The sequence below is a fragment of the Osmerus eperlanus genome, chromosome 28 (genome assembly GCF_963692335.1).
Source record: "Osmerus eperlanus chromosome 28, fOsmEpe2.1, whole genome shotgun sequence".
Lineage (NCBI taxonomy): Eukaryota > Metazoa > Chordata > Actinopteri > Osmeriformes > Osmeridae > Osmerus > Osmerus eperlanus.
In genome coordinates, this window is record NC_085045.1 from 795,989 (window position 1) to 822,296 (window position 26,308).

Sequence of the window (26,308 nt, forward strand, 5' to 3'; positions counted from 1 at the left end):
CACACACCCTGACCTCTCTCGCATTAGATGATGTCATTGACATTTGCTACCCTTCTAAAACAAAAGGAAAGCCCATCATGAAAGACTAACGATGTACGTGTGTGGTAGGGCATGAATCATCCTAACACACACACACACACACACACACACAGAGTAACACTTAGGTCCTGGCTTGATTAGACAAGACAGGAGACCAATACAAAAAACACGCTAACAGACATGGATACACACACGGTAGAACTCTTCAAAAAGTGTGTTTTCTTGCTAAACAAAGTTGTGTTTTATGTGCGAGAGACAACAATAAGCTTGTCTGTATGTTTCCAAAAGCATTTTCCCAGTATTAAACTGCTTCCGTTTCTTCTTGCTGCGCTGGCTAGCCTGTCATACAGCGCCCTCTGCTGGTCATAGTCACACACGTCAGCCTGGTCCTCAGCCAGGCTGCACTTCAGACTGCTCGGCCCAACTCAAGATTCTCACAAGACACATTTGTTAGACACATTTGTTTCTCCAAATTAAAATAAACATCGATATTTCTGTTAAAGAAGAAAAGAAAACCAAAAAACTTTTCATCAAAACGCACGTCAATATTTCATCCTAAAACCATCAGACAAGCGCATCAACTGTTCTGAGGACTTCAAATGCCACGGGCCAACGAGCAATCGAACCGCCAAAAAAGGTGAGAGACGATTGGTTGGCTAAACAAAGGCCCGTCAGTGTTCACCTGAGAGTCTCTCCTCTCGTCTCTCTGTTGCTCGGTCGATACCACGAGCCTTGTCTTCCTGACTGGGGTCTCTGCGGGCCACAGCTGGAATCTGAACGGAGTGATGGATCATAGACTCCCATACCTGCTCACCACGCATGACATTTACAGAACCTCCTCTTTCTTCTCCCCTCTCTCTCACCCTCTCTCTCTCTCCACCCCTCCCTCCCTCTCTCTCCTCCTCACTCTCTCTCTCCACCCCTCCCTCCCTCTCTCTCTCACTCTCTCTCTCCACCCTCCCTCCCTCTCTCTCATCCTCCCTCCCTCTCTCTCTCACTCTCTCTCTCCACCCCTCCCCTCCCTCTCTCTCACTCTCTGTCCATTCTTTTTTTCTTTCCACTCTTCAATCTTCCTTTCCCTTTCTTTCTGGCCCCCTCCTCCCCTCTCTCCTCGCTCTATTCTCCCTCCCTCTCTCCCCTCTCTCCCTCCCTCCCTCCCTCCCAGAAATGCAGTGAGAGGAAGAGATGTGTGAGACCAGAGCCAGGTGATAAGCTATGTCCACTCATCTCTAATTTAATTTCAGCAAACGAGTTCTTCTATTAATGTGTGTGTGTGGTGTGTGCGCAAGTGTGTGTGTGTGTTCCACAGTGAGCCCAAGAAAGACACTTCCGATGATATCATCACTGGGAAAAATTTAAACGAAAATATGTTCTTTCTGGATGGGATAGAAAAGGCAGGAAGCAAGAAGAAGAGCTTCCTCAGCAGAAACGCTTAATTAAAAAGGAACTATTACTGCTAAATTAATGAGGAATTTCATGGATCTTCAGTTCTTTATTTATTGAACGAAGCAACAACACTCCTATAACCCACCAGAGACCTCTCTCCTCTCCCTCTCCCTCTCCCCTCTCTCTCTCCCTCTCTCCCTCTCCCCTCTCTCCCCTCTCCCCCCTCTCTCTCTCTCTCTCTCTCTCTCTCCCTCTCCCTCTCCCTCTCCCTCTCCCTCTCCCCTCTTTCTCTCTCTCCCTCTCCCCTCTCCCCCCTCCCCCCTCTCCCTCTCCTCCTCTCCCCTCTCTCTCTCTCTCTCTCTCTCTCCCTCTCCCCTCTCCCCTCCTCTCCTCCTCTCCCCTCTCCCTCTCTCCCTCTCTCCCTCTCTCCCTCTCTCCCTCCTCTCTCCCTCCTCTCCCTCTCTCCCTCTCTCCCCTCTCTCCCCCTCTCCATCTCCTCATTCCTCTCTCTTCTCTCTTTCTCCACCATCTCTCTCTCTGGCTCCCACTCCTCCAGGAGAAGAGGAGAAATGGAGAAAAAGAGAGAAAGACAAACTTCCAGGGTAAGAACTGAGATTGTTTCCTAAGGTCACTGGTTTCTGAAACAACTCAAGCTCTCAAAGACCAGAAACTCAATTCTTCCAACTTGGGTTATCTGTTTAAAAGAGTGGTGTGTGTGTGCGTGTATAAGAGGGTTTTGTGTGTGTGTGTGTGTGTATGAGGGGATTATTTGTGTTCAGAGTGAAGGCAGAGCAGACAAGAGCAACTGCAAAACACACAACTATCTCAGACTGCAAAACACACCACTATCTCAGACTGCAAAACACACAACTATCTCAGACTGCAAAATACACAACTATCTCAGACTGCAAAACACACAGAAGCAGATTCATTATTGAATTAGAAGGCTAGAGCAGAGGATGGAAGATGGGAGGGATGGAAGGAGGAAGGAAGGAAGGAAGGAAGGAAGGAAGGAAGGAAGGAAGAAAGAAAAAGAGAGGGATCATTGTCACTCATTGATTAAGAGAGACAGATTGAGGATCTTATTTACTGCAGGACGGAAGAGGAGAGGGAGTGGGGGAAGGAGGGAGGGGGAGGAGAGAGGAGGATGGTGGGTGCCAAGGAGAAAGGAGAGATGGAGGAGATGGTCTGTCATTAAAGGCCCTGCCATAGTTCTCAAAACGACTGATGCGAAGATCATTTCTTTCACACGGCCAAAGGCAATGTGTTCCAAACACATGTGTAGGATTTCTAACACAGAAATCTAATTAGAAGAACAGCCAACATGAAACCGTAAATGTCGGATTTGTCTAAAAAGGTTAACGACCGCTGAAGTCTCTGTAGGCCTTGAAGCCTAAATAACTCACACTGCGTCTGAAAGTTAACAGGAAAAATCTATCCATTCATCAGATCTAAAATTCCTCATTAAAAGGAGTAATTGCTTATCGAACGTTCAAACGGATTTAGTTTCAACAGTAGAAGTGTAAAACTACAGGAAGCTTATTTGCCATCGCGGTCGGTAACCTCCATGGAGAGATTTTTCAGGTCGAGATAATTCCACACGCAGCTAATGACAATATCAGGCCAAGCCGAGAGGCAGAGACCAGACTTAACAATCCCCCAAAACACACGCAGACTATTTCTCCTCCGCGGGAAACCTAAATAACCCGAAAGTGATCTGCAGTCTGAATAAACGACACTCTGAAAATGATATGGTGGCGTTGAAATATTATTAGCGCCGACACTAATCTCTCACCTCTCCTTAATCGCTATTTTCATAACTATTAACGTGATGAATGGGACTTTAACATAGTGGGCTATTGTTAACAAGTTTAAATGGACCAATTCATCACGACAATAATCACTTTGCGAGAGCAGTAACCATGCGTGGGACAGAAAAACAGTGGATGGTGCCACGGAGGAGGCGGAAAGATTTTCACAAAGTCAAAATAATTGGGGATATAATTCTACCCTGCGTTTCATCACAGAAAAAGACACAGACAATTTTCCCCTGCAGAGAGAGTGTGTCTTTGTGAGAAACCAGCATTTATGCCAAACTGGGGAGTCAGGTGGCTGAGTGGTGAGGGAATCGGGCTAGTAATCCGAAGGTTGCCAGTTCGATTCCCGGTCATGCCAACTGACGTCGTGTCCTTGGGCAAGGCACTTCACCCTACTTGCCTCGGGGGAATGTCCCTGTACTTACTGTAAGTCGCTCTGGATAAGAGCGTCTGCTAAATGACTAAATGTAAATGTAGATGTGTAAATGTAACTCAAAATATGAAGTTATTGCCTCCGATCAGACCCTGCTGTCTGGAGGACCACTGCTGTCCCCTGCTGGAGGTAAAGAATAACTACCACAGTTCCTTGTTGGTATGATTTCGTTTGACCACAGACCAGACCAGACCAGTCCTTGTGTGTGTGTGTCTTCATGGGCGTGTGTGTGTGTGAGAGAAAGATGTGGTATGTATGTGTGTGTGTGTGTGTGTGTGTGTGTGTGTGTGTGTGTGTGTGTGTGAGAGAAAGAGAGAGATGTGGTATGTGTGTGTGTCTTCATAGGCGTGTGTGTGTGTGAGAGAAAGATGTGGTATGTGTGTGTGTGTGTGTGTGTGTGTGAGAGAAAGAGAGAGATGTGGTATGTGTGTGTGTGTGTGAGAGAAAGAGAGAGATGTGGTATGTGTGTGTGTGTGTGAGAGAAAGAGAGAGAGATGATATGTGTGTGTGTGTCAGCAGAGGGGAACTGACCGACTTGTTCTCCTGCATGTAGATGCGCAGCAGCTTGGGGCAGCCTCGGGCCAGAGCCACCATGCCCTCATCTGTCACGCTGTAGCACTGCCCCAGGTGCACGTCCCTCAGCTGGCCACAGTGTTCCCCCAGCTGGGGGAGGAGAGAGGAGGGGAGAGGAGGAGAGAGGAGGAGAGGAGTAGGAGAGAGGAGGAGAGGAGTAGGAGAGAGGAGGGGAGAGGAGGAGAGGAGGAGGAGAGAGGAGGAGAGGAGGAGAGGAGGAGGAGAGGAGGAGAGAGGAGGAGAGAGGAGGAGAGGAGTAGGAGAGAGGAGGAGAGGAGGAGGAGAGGAGTAGGAGAGAGGAGGAGAGGAGTAGGAGAGAGACTGTTACAACATCCAGAAACAATCACTCAACGACGTAACAAACTAACGATCCCAAACTTCGACACGTAAACAAGCCAGCAGACCCCCCCCCCCCCTCCCTGCCCTGTTGGCTCACCTTCTTCAGGGCTTTGTCTGTGAGCTTGTCCTGGTTGCCCACGTGCACCTTCACCAGCAGGGGGCAGTGTGTGGCCAGGGCACACAGGGAGAGGTCGCTGAGCTGTTTGCAGCGGTAGGCTGTGTACTTCTGCAGGCCGGGGCAGCGGGACGCCAGAGAACACACACCATGGTCCTGCACACCCCGACAGTCCGAGATGTTCAGCTCCGTCACGTTCTGCCTGCGAGACGCAATCTGAACCAGGAGGTCATCGTTCACCTGAGGGAGGGGGGGGGAGGAGGAGGAGGAGGGGGGGGGAGGAGGGGGAGGAGGGGGGGGAGGAGGAGGGCAGAAGAAAGGAGAAGAAAGGAGAAGAGAAGAGAGGAGAAGAGAGGAAAGAATCAGTGTCATCTCTGCCCCCGTCTGCCCCCCTTCTGCCCCCCCGTCTGCCCCCCCGTCTGCCCTCCGTCTGCCCCCCCGTCTGCCCCCCCGTCTGCCCCCCCATTAGCCCCCTGTCTGCCCCTGCCCTGAGGACACTCACCTGCTGCAGACCACTCAGGTCTACCAGCTTCCAGAACTGGAAGTCCAGACACAGCTCTCTCCAGTACTTACACACCAGGGACGCACCCAGACAGCGCTCCTTCACCGACAGGTGAGAGAACACCTGGCAGAGACACACACACACACATTTAATCAACCGTGTTTCATACAAGGTCATGATCACCAATCCATACCATAATGTATTAATTTAGCCAACCACTGAGCTACAGCCATCCTCAATCCAGTTCATTTCCTTCATGATAGTTCCAGACCTTCAGCAGTATGGAGGACGGAAGATGATTGATGCTGGACGTGTCCCCAGCATCGCAGCCCCTCCCATGGCAACCGTCGTCGTGGTGATGCGGACAGCTGGGAGACGAATCGGAGCTGTGAGAGGGGTCTCCCTGGCAACCTTCGGCGCACGAGGAGGAGGAGGGGAGAGGGCAGAGGTGGGAGTGGTCAGTTCCAGGGCTGGAGGAGCAGTGCCCTCCAGCCGCTGTCCCTCCGTTGTCTAATCCTGCGTCGGGGGAGGGGAAGGCACACCGCGGCTGCTTGCAGGGAGTGCAGCGTTGCACCTCCGCACACTTCCTCTTACACACCTGGAACACACACACATCACTTCCTGTTACACACCTGGAACACACACATCACTTCCTGTTACACACCTGGAACACACACACATCACTTCTTGTTACACACCTGGAACACACACATCACTTCCTGTTACACACCTGGAACACACACACATCACTTCCTGTTACACACCTGGAACACACACATCACTTCCTGTTACACACACATCACATTTCCTCTGTTTGGCATGCCCCTGCGTGGCCTCGTTACCATGTCAGTGTATTCCACGCTGCTCCCGGGTCCTGACAGGGCGAGAGGAACGGCTACAGACACACCCACACTCCGGAACAGCCCGGGGGGCGGGACCAGCTTTGCCGGCACCCCCGACAACAGGCTCCGCCCCTGGCCCTCCCAGATGGCTAGTTCCCGCGGCGACAGCAGGAACCTCGCGCAGTCGTGGGGCGAGGCGAGGGCGACGTAGCGGCCGGCTAGTTTGGAGGCAGCCGACGCTCCTACCCCGACTCCGGACACGCCGCCGCTGTTGCCGTGGCAATGTCCGCTTTCGCTGTTGCTGTGGCAACGTCCGGCGCCGCTGGCCTCCTGCTGGTCGTTCTTGTCGTCGTCGGGGCCCCCGCTGTTGCCGTGGACGACGAAGCAGAGCATGCACGGCCCTCGCAGGAAGCAGTTCCTCGCCTTCTTCCTGTGGTGCAGCTTACGAGATCTCTCCTTCACACAGTAGCCATGCTTGGAGAGGAGATGGCCCATATAGAGGACGCACTGGGACTGTGGGCACACAGACACACAGCAGGGTTTAGACTGACTAAGGAAGCCTGCATGGGACCCCAAACGTAGTACCTCTAAGGTGGTCTGTAGACTACGGCTCACCTAGCATCCTACATGCAAGTCTGGCACAAGACTGTCCACAAAGTCACTGTCCACTCTAATGCGCAGTGTTCTGAAGTACACTGACCATTCTGTCAGGTGTATATCACCATTCTGTCAGGTGTATATCACCATTCTGTCAGGTGTATATCACCATTCTGTCAGGTGTATATCACCATTCTGTCAGGTGTATATCACCATTCTGTCAAGTGTATATCACCTTTCTGTCAGGTGTATATCACCATTCTGTCAGGTGTATATCACCTTTCTGTCAGGTGTATATCACCATTCTGTCAGGTGTATATCACCATTCTGTCAGGTGTATATCACCTTTCTGTCAGGTGTAATAATGTTGGAGAAATATTCTCTCCTTGCTAGACGGATGGTTTTGTTATAGGTGGTTAGTGTATCTTTGTAGATATTGTAGTGGATAGTGATCTTTGTTTTCCTCCATTTTCTCTCTGCTGCACGGCATTTTCTTTTCGTTTCACTAACATTTTTATTTCTCAGCCATGGGGAGGTTATGCTTGTGCACTTCTTTTTGGTTTTCAGTGGTGCAACAGAGTCTAACACAGATAATAGTGCATCATTGAGGTTCTCTACCATTTCATTCAGAGAGCAATCATGGTTAGTCGGCTCATATAGAGCAAATTGTTCAGAAAATGTCATCATAGCTGTATCGTCTAAATATCTTCTATGGACTAAGAATTCTTTTTTTGGTTTTTGTTAGGATAATTTCCACATTAAAAAGTATATAATGATGGTCTGAGAGGGGTAGATCAGTTATTGAAATATTATTGATATTTAGTCCAGTTGTTATCACTAGATCTAGTGTGTTTCCGTGCCGGTGTGTTGGGTCTGTTATGTGTTGAGTTAGATTGAAACTGTCAAGGAGATTTAAGAGCTCAATAGTTCTTGGGTCTGCTTTTTTATTTACTTGGATATTTAAGTCTCTGTTTAAAACTACTTTGTCATATCTAGTGACACAGTGATAATAGTTCAGAGAATTCTTGTATGAATATTGGCGAGTGCTTGGGTGGCCGATATATAATAACAAAAAGTATTGATTCGGTTTTGAGCTCTATAGCAAGATATTCATATGATGTGAATTCACCTAGCTCAGTGATTTTGAACAACAGTTTAGAGGAGAAAATAGCTGCGACTCCTCCACCTTTTTTTGATGTCCTTGAAACTTGGTGAAAGCTGTAATCAGGCGGACACGCTTCTATCAAAGTTGCTGTTGCCGTGTCATTGTTTAGCCAGGTTTCTGATAGACAGATGCAGTCTAAGTTGTTTTCTTTGACCAGATCATTAACTAGAAATGTTTTGTTATTTAGTGATCTAACATTTAGAAGGGCCAGTTTCATCTGTGGGGTATTAACAGATAAAACAGGGGTAGATAAATCTGTTGGAAGAATATGGATAGTTCTGTGAGAGCAGGCCATGACTCATCCGGTCCACCGGCCGGTGGAGAGAAAGCTGGTTCCAAGGGTGGCTCATTGGCAGGTAGCTTAGCCTCCGGGCTAGGTAGCATGGAATCTATGAAGTCTTCGGTCTCTCTGATATCTAAGAGGGTTCTGACTCTTAGCTCCAGTTCGACTATCCTCTGAGTAAGTTGTTTGCAGTCATTACAAGCCATAGTTCTACAGGGAACAAGCTTTAGTTTGCTTGCCTGTGGTCAGTCTTGGAGGGCAGCCCAAAATACTTCTGTTCTCCTTGGGCTTCAGTCCTCTCAGGTTGTTCCTTTTTGTAGTATTTGATTTTGAGTAATATCTTCAAAAACTATCCAAATGATTGAAACTTCAGAGCATTTCTCCGTGAATAACTAGACAATACGATAGAAGCCAAGCAGGGAAGCAAGCAGGGAAGGTCAGGGGGAGGAGAGGGAAATAAAATGCGACTGCCTTCGTTAAGAGCGTACAAGAGATGTACTCTGAATCAATGCTAACCAGGAGCTAGCTATGCTAAACATGACCTATCTATGCAAACTAAGAGATAAATATGTGAACCAGGAGCTATCTATACTAACCATGAACCATCTACGCTATTAATGAGTTATACATGAGCTGTTAATATAGCAACTACTACGTTTTCTAAAGCATAGCCTACAATTTATAAACAACTTATGTTGAAGGTAATAATGATGTCCTGAGTGTTAATGTGCACAGCGTCGAGTAGCATACAATTGTGTTTGTTGATCTAAACAAGCTGAGGTCGGTGTGTGTGTTTGGGAAGAGAGGAGGGGGGGTGACTAGTCGTGCATTATTATGAAACATTTCGTTGTTTTCGCTAACTAATGACACCAGTGAGAGACAAGCTAGTGCTGTAGTACGTTTCCTAACCTTGGAACCTCACATTCCACACTGTCTGCGGAGGAGCGACACAATCGTCTGCGCTTTAAAGCCAGTTATATCATTCATGAATTAGCAGCGAGCGAGCAGAATTTTGCGTTGCTTTAACGTGCTTTTTGTTAGAGCTTGCTACGGATACACATTTTCATATAATGCTAAAGAAAACCCTGTACCACTTTAGCTACGGCTCTCGTAGTTGTGTAGGCTACTTGGATCAGCTGAGTAGCTAGAGAAGCTAGCTGGTTAGCATCCTGTGATCAGTGGATGCAAAAGCTCTCAAATCGATTCACCTGTTCACGCGGTGCTCCCCCCTCGGACCGGCACTCGCATATCCCGCGCGTGCATCAACGACAAGCAGATAGTTAAAAATGTTCCAATAAAATAAAGTAAAATTGGATACAATTCAGACAAATATCTGGATAGCTTCTTTCCAAGAAAGCACTTCCGGGCTGACTATGAAGAGAGGAAGACGACGAGTGTCATATTGTTCTGCTATTGGTGCAGACGCCTGTCCGTCATGGTCATGACCGCATCTGAACGCTGAGTTAAAGTCCGTTTCTAAACATCCAACTTCAGTAGCGTGTTTGTAAAGATCTCATCCTGAATCGGTGCCAAATCATATCCCTCTAGGATGGAATATGATATGTCGCTTTGGAAGAAAGTGCCTGCTAAACTATTTAATTTTTTTATGCATGTGGGATGCCAATTCAATAAAATGTTGGAGCGCTGCACCAAGAGTAGAGTCGTTTATTATGGAAGCACCGAATTTGTTGGTTTTGAATTCACAATTCAAAATTGAAATATGAATGATATTTTTAGCGATGATTGACTAATTCATACTTTCATTAATTGCAGATTAATTTTACCAATGAAGCTAATAAATTACAGCGCTATGGAAGCGGTTTTTAAAGGGGTACTATTAAAATGCCACGATTGGGCTGCGCTTCAATACCGCCATCTACTGGCTTAAAGTGTGAATTACAAGTGCAGTTCTCACATTAAACCACCAGATGGCGATGGTAAAGCGCAGCCCTACGGAACGTGGTTTTTGTCATAGTTTTTATGCTCATTCCGGTGATTTTATTATATTAACTGAAATTCAGAATCAGAATTTGTTTTTATTGCCATGTAAGTTTTCACAAACACGGAATTATCCTAAAGCTAGAAGACGCTCTTTCATCTGACCACCAAGAAGCACTGAACATATATATATTTTTCTCTCTCAAACCCGGAACTCTCTCCTTAGACCCCTCACCGGGACTCTCTCCTCAGGCCCCTCAAAACGTAACCAGAGAATGTCTAATATAAACAGGCTCTGACGGAACTCTCTCCTCAGGCCCCTCAGACCGGAACTCTTTCCTCAGGCCCCTCAGACCGGAACTCTCTCCTCAGGCCCCTCAGACCGGAACTCTCTCCTCAGGCCCCTCTTTCAGGTGTAGCCTTGGTGTTACTGCCATCGATGGTTGGAGGATGTATTGCATTTATATGAATAACACCAGAGAATGTCTAATATAGAGTAAAACAGGCTCTGATAACATGTTGAACTTCGGTTTTATCATAGGGTTTAACATAGCGAAACTTAGCAGCGTAATTAACGTATGGTGAACATTATCACGCTGTAGTGGACACACAGGGTAACAGTAACAGAAAATATAGCAATATTCAGGCCACCTACGAGAAAGACAGGTGTTTAATACTCAAATACACAATTCGGCTAATACACATTTAATATACATGGCTGTTCTGCCATGAAAGTTAGTCTAACTGTACAGTAGCCTTTCGAACTGTAAGAATAACATGCAAAGACCAACGTCCCCCTAGATGAAAACTTCTAAGTAGTCATCTCTCCCCTCAGGATAAAGTAGGTAGAAAAACACCAACTAGAAACTGATAAAACCCTCCTCCTCCGCCTTCCCTTAGTTGACACGTCACCATGGCAACGTCGCTCCGACGGGAACTCTGACTTCGTTGCCCTTGGTTGTGGTTTTGTTTTACACCATCATTAGCGAGAAGAAGAGTCATTTATGATTAGCTACAAGTGTACTACATCTGCCATATGTAGTTCGATATTATTTTGATACACAGACCCGAACAAGAAGATAAAAAATGTCGGATATATTATGCAGATGGTTGAATTCAGAACTGCGGCTGTCAAAATCCATCGGTGAGTGGGATGCAATGCCGGTTTGTCTAACCCAGTGTAGCTAGTTAGCAAGTCTGTAATGGACAGTCAATTGGTCACAATTGCATTATTATTAACACAGACATACCACCATCGTCATTTGGCTTAAATGTGTTTTCACTTTCTTGTGAAGTTTAATAGATTTCTGTAAATGACGATTTGTTTCTTTGCAGAACCAAGATCCGTTTCCAGGGACTTTGCCAATGGGTATCTTATCGGAGAGGTGCTGCACAAATACCAGCTCCAGGAGGATTTCGATCAGTTCCTAAAGAGCAGGTAACGTCACTGTGTCCAATCCCGCTGTAAACTACTAAAAACCGGTCGGGATTGGACACAGTGACGCTAGTTCATCAGATCAATCAATCAAAATCAATTCAAACCTTCCTTGTAGAGTAAAGATATCTAGGCCAAGATAACAGAAGGTCGTAAAACTGTCTCAAATCCACCGAACTAGGTAATCAACCTACTTTACAGCAAATGTTTTAGACAATCAGATTATAAATACATTGTACCCCACCTCTTCTCCCCTCCAACACACACACACACACGCCGGCTCCCAGCACCGCGACCTCCAAGCTGAACAACTTCACCCGCGTAGAGCCCACCCTGCAGCTCCTAGGCGTGCCCTTTGACCTGACGGTGGCTCGGGCGGTGATGCAGGAGCGACGTGGTGCTGCCACGCAGCTGCTCTACCAGCTCTACATCCTGCTGCAGAAGAAGAAGAAGAGCGGGGTCACCGGCACCGCCATGGAAACCATGCGCCCCGCCGCCACCGGAGTGCTGCACCGCGTGGAGGCCGCCATCTACTCTGAGGTGAGGGGCAACACCGACGGGCAGGGAGGGTCTGAGCCTAGAACTAGAGTGTGTGGAATGTGGGTCTGAGCCTAGAACTAGAGTGTGTGGAATGTGGGTCTGAGCCTAGAACTAGAGTGTGTGGAATGTGGGTCTGAGCCTAGAACTAGAGTGTGTGGAATGTGGGTCTGAGCCTAGAACTAGAGTGTGTGGAATGTGGGTCTGAGCCTAGAACTAGAGTGTGTGGAATGTGGGTCTGAGCCAGCGCGTCCTGCGTCCACACAGCGACTGAAGACGGTGGTGAAGAGAGAGGCAGACCTGAAGCTGCAGAAGATCGCTCTGCAGTACGAACAGCAAGGTCTGGAGATGTACGACCGCTCGCTCGCCTCACAGCTGGTGGACGAGCAGAAACGCCAGGCGATTCAGGAGGAGATCAGGCTGCAGGACATTGAGAAGGTACACACACACACTCACACACACACTCACACGCTCACACACAGAGCCCCTCTCACCTGTACTGACCCTGTGTGTTTGCAGCATCGCCTGGCTCGCCGGAGGCAGATGGAGATCATGTCTCGTATCCAGACGGCCGTGGTCCAGATTCCCCGGCCTCCTCCTAGCCTGTCCTTGAAGGCCCAGGAGAAACGCCAGAAGCAACGTCGGAGGCAGGAAGCCCAGGTCAGGAGGTCAGGGGTCAGGGTCAGGAGGTCAGGGGTCAGGGTCAGACACAGGAGGCCCAACGCCTAAACACATGCTTCTGGGTTGTTCAGACCCAGCTCCTAAACACATCAGAAAGTTTTGACTGAGTGCCACGACGGGTCTCGTTGCAGAAGGTCCAGGTGGAGATCGCCCAGTTTGAGAAGAACAGGAAGAAGCTCTCTCCTGCTAGAGGTGCCACTTCCTCCTTAAGGTACCCCAACACCCTCACCATGACCCCCTCTCCACCCCCAACACCCTCACCATGACCCCCTCTCCACCCCCAACACCCTCACCATGACCCCCTCTCCACCCCCAACACCCTCACCATGACCCCCTCTCCACCCCCAACACCCTCACCATGACCCCCTCTCCACCCCCCCCCCCCACCCCAGAACTCAGCACAGCCATACATACGACAAACACATTTCTCCAAAGCGACATTAACCTCAAACGGACGCCTCTCTTCCCCCTCCCTCCCTCCCTCCCTCCCCCTCTCTCCCCCCTCCCTCCCCCTCTCTCCCCCTCCCCAGCCCCCAGCAGCAGTTCCTCCTCTCCAGGGAGGGTGCAGGCGGAGGGCAGCAGTCCCAGGCAGGCAGGCCCTCGGTGGGGCTCGCGGCCCAGGCCACCAGCCAGTACATCCAGGAGATCCGGCGTAGGCTGGAGGAGGACGCGTCGGCACGGCAACAGAGGGAGAGGAGACGCAGCAAGGTCCTGGTGGAACAGCTGAGCGCCCACGAGGCCCAGGAGGTACCCTGCCTCCACCCTCCTGCCTCCACCCTCCTGCCTCCACCCTCCTGCTCCACCCTCCTGCCTCCACCCTCCTGCCTCCACCCTCATGCTCCACCCTCCTGCCTCCACCCTCCTGCTCCACCCTCCTGCCTCCACCCTCCTGCCTCCACCCTCCTGCTCCACCCTCCTGCCTCCACCCTCCTGCCTCCACCCTCATGCTCCACCCTCATGCTCCACCCTCCTGCCTCCACCCTCCTGCCTCCACCCTCCTGCTCCACCCTCCTGCCTCCACCCTCCTGCCTCCACCCTACTGCCTCCACCCTCCTGCTCCACCCTCCTGCTCCACCCTCCTGCTCCACCATCCACCTCTTCTTCTGGCCTCTTCTCTCTGCTTTCACTTGGTTTCTCATTTTCTAATTTCTCTCATACTCCCGTCTCCTCTTCTCCTCCCCTCTCCCACCTTCCACTCCTCTCTTCCTCTCTCCTCTCCCCTCCTGCTGTTCCTCCTCCCTCCACCAGGAGGCGCTGCGTGAGGAGCAGCTGGTGGAGCGACTGACGCGTCAGTCCCAGCAGGAGCGCCGCCTCGCAGTGCAGCTCATGCAGCTGCGCTCCCAGAAGGAGGTTCTGCGGCAGAACCGCGTGTTCCGCGAGCAGCAGCACCAGGAGCAGAGGGAGAGGGACTTCCAGGAGGCGCTGGAGAGGGAGGCGGTGAGACACACCAGGACCACCAGGATCAGCACCAAGCCTGCCCGCCCCTAGGGGGAGCTAGGGAGTCAGGAAACCTCCTGGGTCACTGGGTTTAACTCTCTGTGGAGGGAAGGTTGTTGTCTTAGAGGAACAGGGCATGGAGGTGTAGTAAACATAGACAGAGAGAGTAGAACTTCATGTCCACCAGGGAGAGCTAGAGAGAAGGTAGGAAAGTCTCTGGTGTAGCTTAGCTTCCCGTAGTGAGGAAGTAGAGGGTCTTACCCAGCTCAGGATCTGTGTTGTAGAGGTAGAAGCTGTGTAAGTCCTATGGTACACTGTCGTGACCAGGATATAGATACATGACTAGCATGTATTCCTCAACCTATTCTGGTGATATCTAGCCATGTCAAGTTGTGTCCCACTGTTTTGTCTTGTAGTCACCTGTGATTGTAGGAGATTGTTTCTGGGTTGGGAGTAGCTCAGTGGTTAGAGCATTTGACTGGAGATGTAGGTCGCAGGTTCGATTCATCCCTCTGCCCATCGCTTTGGATGAAAGCTTCTGTGGACACATTGTAATTAAAATAGCTTAGAACCTAGAACCGTTCTGAGTGTGTGCTGTGCTGCGGGGCTAGGCCCTGGCCAGGCAGGCTGTTCTGGACTACGCTGAGGAGAACCGCAGGGAGATCGAGCTCCACGATAGGATGGCGGCCCAGAGGGCGGAGTCACGCTACAGGAAGCACTTCGTCATCTGCCAGGAAGTGCTGCAGCAGGTTGTGGACCTGGCGACCAAGGTTGGCGAGTACCGTCTCCTCACAGGAAAGTACGTCTCTCTCACCCTGTCTCTCTCTCACCCTGTCTCTCTCAGCCTGTCTCTCTCTCACCCTGTCTCTCTCACCCTGTCTCTCTCAGCCTGTCTCTCTCTCACCCTGTGTCTCTCACCCTGTCTCTCTCACCCTGTCTCTCTCTCACCCTGTCTCTCTCAGCCTGTCTCTCTCTCACCCTGTCTCTCTCTGACCCTGTCTCTCTGACCCTGTCTCTCTCACCCTGTCTCTCTCACCCTGTCTCTCTCAGCCTGTCTCTCTCTCACCCTGTCTCTTTCTCACCCTGTCTCTCTCACCCTGTCTCTCTCAGCCTGTCTCTCTCTCACCCTGTCTCTCTCTCACCCTGTCTCTCTCACCCTCTCTCTCTCACCCTGTCTCTCTCAGCCTGTCTCTCTCTCACCCAGTCTCTCTCACCCTATCTCTCTCTCACCCTGTCTCTCTCACCCTGTCTCTCTCTCAGCCTGTCACCCTATCTCTCTCAACCTGTCTCTCTATCTCCGTATATTTATTCAATGATGTATTTATTGATATTACATAAACTCAATTCAGTATGAAATGTGGCCATGGATGTTTTCAGAGGTGAACTGAAAATGTTCGGAGGATTATTTAACAGTATATAATAATTTAATAAAGTCCTCGATATTTGGAAACATTGACGTGTCAAAGTTAAGCCTTCATCTGAGTGTGAATGTTAATACATATCCCTGTTTAGCTCTGCCAGGCGTTTTGGTTGCCAGGTTTGGGTGGGGGTTGCCAGGTTTGTTGGGGGGGGTTCATTTCTGGGATATCGTGAACCTGATTAACCAAGTGTGTTAAATAAAATAAGCATAACACCAAGTATGTCTGGTTTGTCTCGTGAGCAAAAATAAATCACAATGATAATTCCAAAAATAAATCACAATGATAATTCCAAAAATAAATCACAATGATAATTCCAAAAATAAAACACCTGGAAAATACATGTCACCAGAACACCAGCTATTATGGCTAACATGGAAGAGGCAGTTACTCCAAAGAAATCACCTTGTCACTACTTCAATATTAATCACCCATCACCATTATAATCAAGTCATGGGTGGTATTTATGAAGGCCCCGGTAATCAGCACATTAAATGCTGACCTAGTTCTCAATCAGTCGCTGGAGTGTGTGTGATCACGTGTGCTGGGTCTTCCCAGTTGTAAATGTATGTGTGTGTGTGTGTGTGTGCCCCCCAGTCTGATCCCAGCCAAGCTGATGAGTGAGTGGAAGGAGCTGCTGTTCTGTGGGAAGCCTCTCTACCCAGCCACCCAGGACCTGAACACCTCTGACCCCCTGCTGACCTCTGACCCCCCGCTGACCTCTGACCCCAGCCCACAGCTGCTGCTGGAGATGGAGAAGATACACATCCTCAACCAGCAGGACTACGATGAGTACACGGTCTGAAGGAGAAACTAAATCTGATCCAAAAACTCAAGGTTCTAAAATTGAAGCTGCTCAAATTAGAATGGTGAAATTCAGTTCCGAAAAATTTGAGCCCAAAAAAATGTACACAGAAAAATTGTAGCCGAAAAAATTTATGTATGCAATAGTAATATAGTGAAAGTAAAAAGTTGTTAGAAAAATCAATCGTGACATTTGTATTGTTCACCTTGTCCACCAGACCATGACAGGGGAGTGGGCGTGGCCCGAGGTTGCCGGGGAGCCCAAGGCCCCGCCCCCCAACAACAACATCCTGGGTCATGTGGTCATGCGGCTGACCAGCATGGTGTGCCCGCCCGCCCCCCCCGCCCCGCCCCCCTCCTGCGGCCCCCGCCACCCCCTCAGAGCCTGTGTGCTGGGGAAACTCTTCTCTGGGAAGACCACCTGTCTGAAACACATCGCTCAAGGTAAACACGACCGATTCACGGACACAGTCTAGGATTAAATCCAGCGTGGGGGGGATTAAAATTCTTTGTGGGAAAGGACCACACAGGGTTGGTCGATGCTTGTTCTGTTTCTGGTTGGATTCATATACAATGACACGGAAATTGATCACTAGTCATCATCCCAAAACACAGTAGATTACTAATCTGTCTGGTTCTGTAAGTCTAGTTATTCATGTGATCTTCCCTCTATCCTTCACCACACACTAGTCTCTCCAGGTTGAACAATATGGTTATATTGTGCTGTTCTGTTCTAATTCTGACCCCTTCTCTGACCTTTGACCTCTAGTCCATGACGTCCACATCCTGTCGGCCAACAATCTGGTGCAGGAAGCTCTTATGGCGTATCGGACTGGCGAGATGCAGACAGGAAGTGAGGTCGGAACAATGTCTCCTGCAACACCTGTGGAAAGAAGGGATGGATGGATGAGCTAGCAAGCTGATGAAAGAATGAAAGCAAGATAGAAAGGAAAAGAGATAAATAGAAATAACATGTTATTCATTGATGTATGGATGGAAGGACTTCTCTGAACACAGACACTGAATTAGACTAAATAAATACAAATTTAAAAAAAGTTCAATTTCGACCCCCTCCCATCCCCCAGTTGTCGGCGTTGGCCCAGCAGGGCGGGGCAGTGGAACGGGTCCTGAGGAAGGGCAAAGCCGTCCCTGACGAGCTCCTCATTGACATTGTAGCACACGCCATCAAGTACGGCCTGGCTGTCGATCCAAATGCACCCAAAAACCATAGCATAGCATAACCAAGCTAAACCCTCAGATGAGACTAAGCGTTTGTTGTTTGTTCAGGGGGGTGCCAGCGGACGTGGGCTGGGTCCTGGACGGGGTGCCGGTCAGCGTGGCCCAGGCCAGGCTGCTGGAGGCGGCCTTGGGCGGAGCAGCCCTGGGCGGAGCAGACTCTCTGGACAAGGACAAGAAGAAGAAGAAGCCCCCCAGCCTGGCACTCGAACCCAATGCACCCAAAGACCCGCCCCCTCCCACCCCCGTCCTGGACCTGGTGCTGCTATTGGACGTGTCGGACGACCAGATCCTGAAGCGTGCCGCCAGACAGGCCTGTAGGTGGCAGCTGGGAGCGATGCTTCTGGATGTGGGAGTGTGAAGGTGTTGAGTGGAGACTGAGGTGGTGTTTTTGTAGGTGAGGAGGAGAGCAGGGATCGCCTGGGAGGTGATGCCCCAAAAGACCCTGCTGAGAGCCCCAGACAGGCCCAGGCCGAGCCCCAGGCCCAGGCCCGGGCCCAGCCCCTCACCATCAGGGACAAGAGCCTGGAGAAAAAGCAGATTCAACACAGGTGGGCAGCAAGAAACCTAACGCAGGGTACTGTATCACACATCCACTTAAAACCTTCCAGACAGACACTGTGCACAGTATCACCCGACCCGACCCTTCCCTACCTGCTCTCCAGGATCACATCCTTCCAGGACACCTGGCCCAAGCTGGAGAAGTGGTTCTCTGGGAAGCAAAGCATTCTAGTCCGCATCGACGCCGAGCTAGAGGAGAGGGAGCTCTTTAGGAGGGTGGAGGCTGTGCTGTTCAAACGCCCGACCCAACCTGAGAACGGTACGATGTTTACCGTGTGAGGTCATCTACTCTGTCTCTTGTTTGTATGTGAACACAGCTGTGTGTGTTAAGGGCATTAGGATGTTGTTATGATTATGGATCGGTAATTATAATATCATTATGATTATGGATCACCGACCACCAGTGGAGGATGTGGGGTTAGATGGTGAGAAGACTTCAGATGCCTCCTCCACCCAGCTACACCTCCGGCCACAAGAGGGCACCCCAAACAGCTCCTCCACTCAGCTCCACCCCCAGCCACAGGAGGACCCGCTAGACGGCTCCTCCACCCAGCTGCAACTCCACCCCCAGCCACAAGAGGGCGCTACAGAGTCGAGCGAATCCACGGTGGCCGTGAAGAAATCCACCTCACGTTCCCCCAAAGGTACAACCGCGACACTACACCAACCTGCTGCTAGCTTCACTAACACCAACCTGGTTAGCTGCTCTGTCTGCTAGTAGGAGATTTGATGGACATCTCTCCCGGCCAATAGGAGGTGCCAGGAAGTTGTCCGTGACGAGTTCCTGTGGGGGTAAGGCCAGCCCCTCGGAGCCCCCCAGCTCTGCTGACTGGGTCTACGTAGACGAACCCCTACCTGAGGTGACAGGAACCAGAACTCAGGAACTCAACCTCTCCCTCTAAACTTCTCCTCTCTCTTCTCCATCTCTCTCTCTATCTCTCTCTCATTCACCTCTGGCACCATCTACGTACGTCCTTCCCTATGTCCCGTGAGCATACAGTAATGTCCCCCCCCCCCCCCCCAGCTAACCCTTGTTCCTCTCAGGAGACCCCCCACTTCCTGGTTCCCCACTGGGAGAACGTGTGCGAGGCGTACGTGTCCAACATCAAGACGGTGATGCAGAACCTGCGCCGAGAACGTATCGTCATCATACACCACCTGTTCAACATCAGGTCTGGAGCTCACACACACACAATGCAGGAGTTACACACTTGCGTTCAGGCCATGGTAACTGTGTGTGTGTGTGTGTGTGCGTAGAGAGGAGTACAAGCAGTTCCTGTGTCGTCCTGACCTGAAGCAGGAGTTTGTTAGCCAGTGGCAGCAGGACTTCAACAGCCTTCCTGACGACATGAGACCTGACGAGGAGACCAAGGCTGAGCTGCATCAGCGCCTCGACGTAACACACACACACACACACAGGCAGAGACGCACACACAAACACAGACACACACACTTTACTCATCCTCATCGCCACGTCAAACGACTCCTGTGATTGACAGCCCTCTCGTCCTATCCGCTTGCAGGATCTCCTAGAGCGCCTGTGGGACATCTGTGACCGCCGCCGGGAGGAGGCGGGGCAGGAGAGGGCGGTCGTCATGGGCGACGGTTGGCTTGACGACCACACGGGCATCCTGATCAACCACTACTCCACCCTGATGCAGGTGAGACCACCACCGTCCTAGGACCAGAAAACGGGTTTTGATTTGATATTTTATGCTTATTAATTATTATGGTTTTGGTAATTTGCTGTCATATTGTTTGAATGTTTGGGGGCAAGACTAGCTCAGTGGTGGAGAGTTTGAGATGAGATCACGTGATCACTCTCTGCTGCATGAGGTCACATGATCACTCTGCTGCATGAGATCATATGATCACGCTCTGCTGCGTGAGATCACATGATCACGCTCTGCTGCGTGAGATCACATGATCACGCTCTGCTGCATGAGATCACATGATCACGCTCTGCTGCATGAGATCACATGATCACTCTGCTGCATGAGATCACATGATCACGCTCTGCTGCATGAGATCACATGATCACTCTGCTGCATGAGATCACATGATCACGCTCTGCTGCATGAGATCACATGATCACCCTGCTGCATGAGATCATATGATCACTTCCTGCTGCATGAGATCACATGATCACTCTGTGCTGCCCTGCAGGTGGAGGTGGACAGGTTCCAGGACTCGGTGTTCCTGCTCAGGGACTACTACGCTGGCATGTACCAAGACGTGCTGCCTGACACCGGGCCAGACTTCACCTGCCTCCCTCTTCTGGATCTGGCTGAGCTGGAGGAGTCTGACAGGTGCTGGAGGAGGGGAGGGTCTGACAGGTGCTGGAGGAGGGGAGGGTCTGACAGGTGCTGGAGGAGGGGAGGGGAGGAGGGGGGGGGGGGTTGGATGATTGTGACGATGTCTTGTCTGTCTGTCTGTCTCTCTGTCTCTGTCTGTCTCTATCTCTCTCTCTGTCTCTCTCTCTGTCTGCAGCGCTGAGAGAGGCTCCAAGAGCGCCGGGAGCAAGAAGGAGCACGAAGGAGAGGAGAAGAAGAAAACACAAGTGTAAGGAGGAGAGAGAGAGACACAGAGAGAGAGACACAGAGAGAGAGACACACACACAGAGAGAGAGACAGAGAGAGAGAGAGAGAGAGAGAGAGAGAGACAGAGAGAGAGAGAGAGCGAGGAAGATACAGTACCAGTCAAGTGTATATCCTGGTGTGTGTAATTTCTGCCCTCTGACCCCGTGCTGCCCCAGGGTGCCCCTGATCTCCCGGAGGCCCCTCTCTACAGAGAGCTCGTCCAGGCAGAGGAACGCCCACGACCCTGAGGACAAGACCCTGCAGCACATCTACAGCACCGCCCTCGCTGCCATCAACAACATCGTACGCTCTCTCTCTGCGTGTGGAGGGGGTGGGGCTGCTCACATGAATTCTACATTTTTAAATGCTGGCTCATGTGTGTGTGTGGTGTGGTGTGTGTGTGTGGTGTGTGTGTGGTGTGTGTGTGGTGTGTGTGTGGTGTGTGGTGTGTGTGTGTGTGTGTGGTGTGTGTGTGTGTGTGTATGTGTGGTGTGTGTGTGGTGTGTGTGTGTGTGTGTATGTGTGGTGTGTGTGTGTGGTGTGTGTGTGGTGTGTGAGGGAGCAGGTGTGTGTGGAGGCGCAGCAGCGCGAGGTGGAGGAGGGAGAGGAGGTGCAGAGGCAGCAGGAGAGAGAGAGGCTCCAGAGGCCGTCCCAGGCCTCCGCCCTCCCGCCAGACGGAGACAAGGACAAGAAGAAGACAGGGAAGAAGAAAGGTAGAGGAGGAGCGACGCACCACCACGCTGGGGGAGGTGCTGGGGGAGGTGCTGGGGGAGGTGCTGGGGGAGGTGCTGGGGGAGGTGCTAGGGGAGGTCCTGGGGGAGGTGCTGGGGGAGGTCCTGGGGGAGGTGCTGGGGGAGGTGCTGGGGGAGGTGCTGGGGGAGGTCCTGGGGGAGGTGCTGGGGGAGGTCCTGGGGGAGGTCCTGGGGGAGGTGCTGGGGGAGGTGCTGGGGGAGGTCCTGGGGGAGGTCCTGGGGGAGGTGCTGGGGGAGGTCCTGGGGGAGGTGCTGGGGGAGGTCCTGGGGGAGGTGCTGGGGGAGGTGCTGGGGGAGGTGCTGGGGGAGGTCCTGGGGGAGGTGCTGGGGGAGGTGCTGGGGGAGGTGCTGGGGGAGGTGCTGGGGGAGGTCCTGGGGGAGGTGCTGGGGGAGGTGCTGGGGGAGGTCCTGGGGGAGGTGCTGGGGGAGGTGCTGGGGGAGGTGCTGGGGGAGGTGCTGGGGGAGGTCCTGGGGGAGGTCCTGGGGGAGGTCCTGGGGGAGGTGCTGGGGGAGGTCCTGGGGGAGGTGCTGGGGGAGGTGCTGGGGGAGGTGCTGGGGGAGGTGCTCTAGTGGGGAGGTGGTCTATTCACTTCAGGAGCCTCTGTTCTGTATGTGTGTAACTGGGAATCCTCTTTCCTCCTTCCTCTCTCCTCTCTTCGCTCTCTCTCCTCCTCTCCTCCCCCAGGCCCCCCCTCCCCGGTAGAGGAGCCCAGCCCCCCCCCTGCCCCTCTGTTGAAGGGGGAGTCGGAGGTGATGCTACGGCTAGCGCTGAGGGCCAGGATCAGACAAGAGTATGCAGCCGCACTGCAACACGAAGGTACACGCTGCCTCTACTTCTACCTGCCTATACCGGCCTCTCTTTCTCTGCCTTTACCTGCCTCTCTTTCTCTGCCTTTACCTGCCTCTCTTTCTCTGCCTCTCTCTGTCTCTCTCCTTCGACTCTCCTGACTGGGAGGCTGAAATTTAAAATATTCTGTTCTCTCGACTGCTGACTCCATCACTCTGTCTGTCTCTACCTCCCTCTCTCTCTCTCTCTCTCTCCCTCCCTCCCTCTCTACCTCTCCCTCCCTCTCTCTCTCTCTGTCTGTCTCTACCTCTCTCTCTCTCTTTCTACCTCTCCCTCCCTCTCTCTCGGTCTGTCTCTACCTCCCTCTCTCTCTCCCTTCCTCTCTACCTCTCTCTACCTCCCTCTCTCTCTGTCTGTCTCTACCTCCCTCTCTCTCTCCCTTCCTCTCTACCTCTCTCTACCTCCCTCTCTCTCTGTCTGTCTCTACCTCTCTCTCTCTCAGAAGCAGCAGTGAAGGTGCGTGTGGATCTGATTCGTGCGTGTGCTCTCGTGGTGCTACGGAGCCTGCAGAAGGGGGCGGAGCAAGCCTTCAAGGCTATGCAGGATTGGCTTGGAGCCCGCTTCCTGTCTGAGATGACCAGGTGGGCAGGGCCAGGTGTCAGGGCTGAAAACAACAGCTTAGAGTGGTTGTGTGTGTGTGTGTGTGTGTGCTTACATGTGTGTGTGTGTACTTACGTCTGTGTGTGTGTGTGCCCCCCAGCATCGACCAGCTGGCGGAGGTTGTCCGTCACCAGATCGAGGCGGGCTCGCCGCTGCCTAATGAGCTGGTGCTGGAGAAAACAGACTTCTGGGTGGACGGAGACCTGCGCGTGGTGGCCAGTCCCCCGCCGCCCCCCCAGCCGGCCCCCCTAGAGGAGCCCCTGGACGGCAGCCTGAGTCTGAGGCAGCTACACGCCCTGCTGCATCAGCTGCAGCAGGTGGCGCCCTCAGGTGAGACCACACACACACACACACTGAAACATACACACACACACCGACACACACACACTGAAACATACACACACACACCGTCACTCCAGGTGTGGTGTCTGGGGAGCAGTTCTCTGAGGTGCTCCAGGACCTCACCTGTCTGGACCTGGGAGGGGACGCCCTGCCAGAGCCCTGGATGCTGCTGTCCCAGCCCCAGGTACCCCACCTCCTCCACACCCTCACCTGTGTGTGTGTGTGTGCCCCATCTCCTCCACACCTTCACCTGTGTGTGTGTGTGCCCCATCTCCTCCACACCCTCACCTGTGTGTGTGTGTGTGTGTGCCCCATCTCCTCCACACCCTCACCTGTGTGTGTCTAGCTAGCTAAGCTGGTCTCCATGCTAACTGTGTGTGTCCAGCTAGCTGAGCTGGTCTCCATGGTAACCCAGAACAGCGCTATGCTGGACTGGCGCCAGTTCCTGCTAAGCTCCGCCCTGCCCTGGCCCCGCCCCTCGCTGGCCCAGCTCCTGGACACCCTGCAGCGCTTCAAGATGGCTGACGCCCAGGGCACGGGATACGTCATGGAGGAGCGCTACCTGCAGGTGGGGAGGCTAACGTGGCTAACACACAACATAGCTAACGCCCAGTATAGCTAACATACAACATGACTGACACACAACATATATATCCAGCAGTCTGATGGCAACGTGTGTGTGTGTGTGTGTCAGACTGACCTGTGGTTCCCTGCTGTGCGCTCCCTGCCCGCCCCTGAAGACCAGTCAGAACCGTTACCTTACAACCGCCTGGCCCACCTGCACAAGGTACACACACCTATACACACACACCACCACCAGTGACAAAAAAGACCTGACCCCTCCTCTCTCCTCTCCCCCCTCCCCAGTTCTTCTTCCGGCTGTTCTCGGACGGCTCGTCCACCCCTCCCCGTCTGGACTACGTCAGGATGCTGCTGTACATGTCCGCCCACCCAGACCCCCCCCAGGGCTTCACCAGGGCGCTCAGCGTGGTGCTGGGCCGGGCCCTGCCCCACCCCTCCTTCTCCAGGCTGCTCAAGGTGACCCCTACCCCCGTCAGGGCTCCCAGTCAGGGTGGCACGGTGACACAAATCTAATTCACCTCGTAACTATTGGGCTCTGTGTGTGCTTGTGTGTGTTCATGTGTGTGTGTGTGTGTATGTGTGTGTGTGCAGTCAGTACCTTGCCTGGAGGAAGGAGTGAGCGAGGCAGTGGAGGAGGAGGAGGAGGAGGAGGGCGAGGTGGGCGTGTCCGTCGGGGCGCTGCTCAGGGTGGTGTGTCACGGGGCAGGCCGCGCCGCGCGGTACAGCCGCTTCCAGCCCCGTCTGCTCAGCCCTGAGGAGGAGCACCGGGAGGTAGGGAGCACCAGGCAGCCGAATCAAGCAGCCCTCTTCTGTTTTATCATGACTGCAGATGTGGAGAAGGCAGGTTTATCTTAGCAGGATTACAGTCTGTTCCCCTCTCCTCTTTCACCCCCTGTCTTCAGGAGCTGGTGAGGGTTTTCAGAGATCTGGGCCTCCAGCCTGATGCAGAGGCTCCCTTCTCCCTCCTATCCCAGCATCCTCTGCTGCAGGACCTCATGGAGTCTGCCACGCAGCACCAGCTCATAGTGAGTACCACATGCGATTCCATTGGCTGGCGGCGTGTTTTGGTCTCAGGACCAATCACTTGCCCTGGCGCCCACACAGAGACCAATCGGGTTTAATATCTCCCCCTCTCTCTCCCTCCCTCCCCTCTAGGACATCCCCAGACTGCTCCAGGGGGGGCAGTAGAGAGCAGCAGACCCTCTCACACGCTGACCCTGGGAGAACGCCCCAAACCACCACACCCTACCCCACACAATCCCTCACCTTAGCCCACACCTACCCCACCACTACCCCACCCCACCCTACCCCACACAATCACTCACCTTAGCCCACACCTACCCCACTCGATTCAATACTAATTACGTTTAGAAATCAATAATCAACTCGCTCAAGTTGCTTAGAAAAGTGGTTCTTTATAAACTGTTGCATTTTACCCAATAAAACATGCAGGTGTGGAAATACTATGTTGCTTCTATTCTCTTATTTCTCAAAGTGTGTATGTGTGTGTGGGTGTGTGTGTGTATGTATGTATGTGTGTGTGTGGGTGTGTGTTTGTGAGTGAGTGAGTGAGTGAGTGAGTGAGTGAGAGAGAGAGAGAGAGAGAGAGAGAGAGATGGAGGGGAGTCCGTGGTGCTCATGCAGAGCTCCAGATCAATGCGACTCGCTCGTCTTTCTGACTGACTTGTTCCCCTAATGACCCTTTGGGAAACGCAGCCATATGCAGCGCCGAGTCACAAAGAGGCTTTTGTCCCCACCTACATGTCACAGGGTTTGGATTGGCCTCCAAACCGCCAGAGAGGAACCTGTGTGTGGCAGAAAGGCCGCTCCCATTCAGAGGCGACTGTTATGGTTGCTTTTCTGTTTAATCAGTCGGGTGCCTCCGTTTGTGTATTCAGACACAATTAAGGCGATGTTCACCGTGACAGACAACATGGAGCCTGGTGGAGTCATCTCCTCGAATGTTTGTTGAATGGTTTTAAGTAGCCTTTCTACAGTTTATAGATTAGAAGAGTTGAAACTTGGTTACCATAAATAAAAACAAATGTACAACTGCTGCCGGAAGGACCATCAAGACTTCTCTGTCACAGCCAAACTCGTTTACTCTTCTATGAATGTTATTCTGTTTCCCCTTCATTGTTAATTGACAGCTCCATTCACCCTCTCTGAGGCTAATGAATTAGAAATATGCTAACTGGCCGGCTAACAAGCTAGCTGTATGCTAGCTAGCTGGCCGGCAGCCTGCTTTAACTGGCGCCGCTGGCTGTGGTTAAGGACGTGTGCTTGGGTGTAGCTGTCTGTTTGGCTTGCATGTCTGTCCTAATCACTGTGAATAGATATCATGGATATTAGTGTGCAGTACATCTCATTATCACGTTTAGTACTTAATTAGAGCAAAAAAAGAAAAGGCTTCTGTTTTGTTTAATTAAATCGTGTTTGCCCAAAAGAATTTCAGTGTTCTGTGTACT

At 51.8% G+C, this 26,308-nt stretch overlaps 3 protein-coding genes across 3 annotated transcripts in view; 1 reads left to right on the forward strand and 2 right to left on the reverse strand.

Moving 5' to 3' along the window:
• The window catches only part of smad4b (SMAD family member 4b), a 236,616-nt gene that overhangs the window by 45,108 nt on the left and 165,200 nt on the right, over positions 1–26,308 (reverse strand). The gene's annotated exons all lie outside the window — the stretch shown is intronic.
• fbxl17 (F-box and leucine-rich repeat protein 17) lies at positions 711–9,487 on the reverse strand. Its single transcript, XM_062454044.1, has 7 exons — positions 9,300–9,487; positions 6,047–6,559; positions 5,476–5,802; positions 5,205–5,327; positions 4,685–4,942; positions 4,207–4,338; positions 711–845 (listed from the first exon to the last, which is right to left on the reverse strand). The coding sequence occupies exons 2-7, from the start codon at positions 6,539–6,541 to the stop codon at positions 711–713; spliced, it is 1,470 nt and encodes a 489-aa protein (XP_062310028.1). The 5' UTR covers positions 6,542–6,559; positions 9,300–9,487.
• spef2 (sperm flagellar 2) lies at positions 10,989–25,249 on the forward strand. The gene is made up of 35 exons (XM_062454045.1): positions 10,989–11,173; positions 11,365–11,467; positions 11,752–12,004; positions 12,269–12,439; positions 12,521–12,661; positions 12,814–12,893; positions 13,213–13,429; positions 13,931–14,119; positions 14,731–14,918; positions 16,135–16,336; positions 16,560–16,785; positions 17,111–17,199; positions 17,427–17,530; positions 17,629–17,894; positions 17,975–18,128; positions 18,243–18,397; positions 18,543–18,782; positions 18,892–18,998; positions 19,183–19,310; positions 19,396–19,534; positions 19,662–19,799; positions 20,305–20,447; positions 20,629–20,700; positions 20,894–21,020; positions 21,283–21,430; positions 22,155–22,286; positions 22,759–22,897; positions 23,017–23,246; positions 23,336–23,442; positions 23,644–23,826; positions 23,953–24,045; positions 24,126–24,296; positions 24,432–24,611; positions 24,743–24,865; positions 24,996–25,249. The coding sequence occupies exons 1-35, from the start codon at positions 11,116–11,118 to the stop codon at positions 25,026–25,028; spliced, it is 5,229 nt and encodes a 1,742-aa protein (XP_062310029.1). The 5' UTR covers positions 10,989–11,115; the 3' UTR covers positions 25,029–25,249.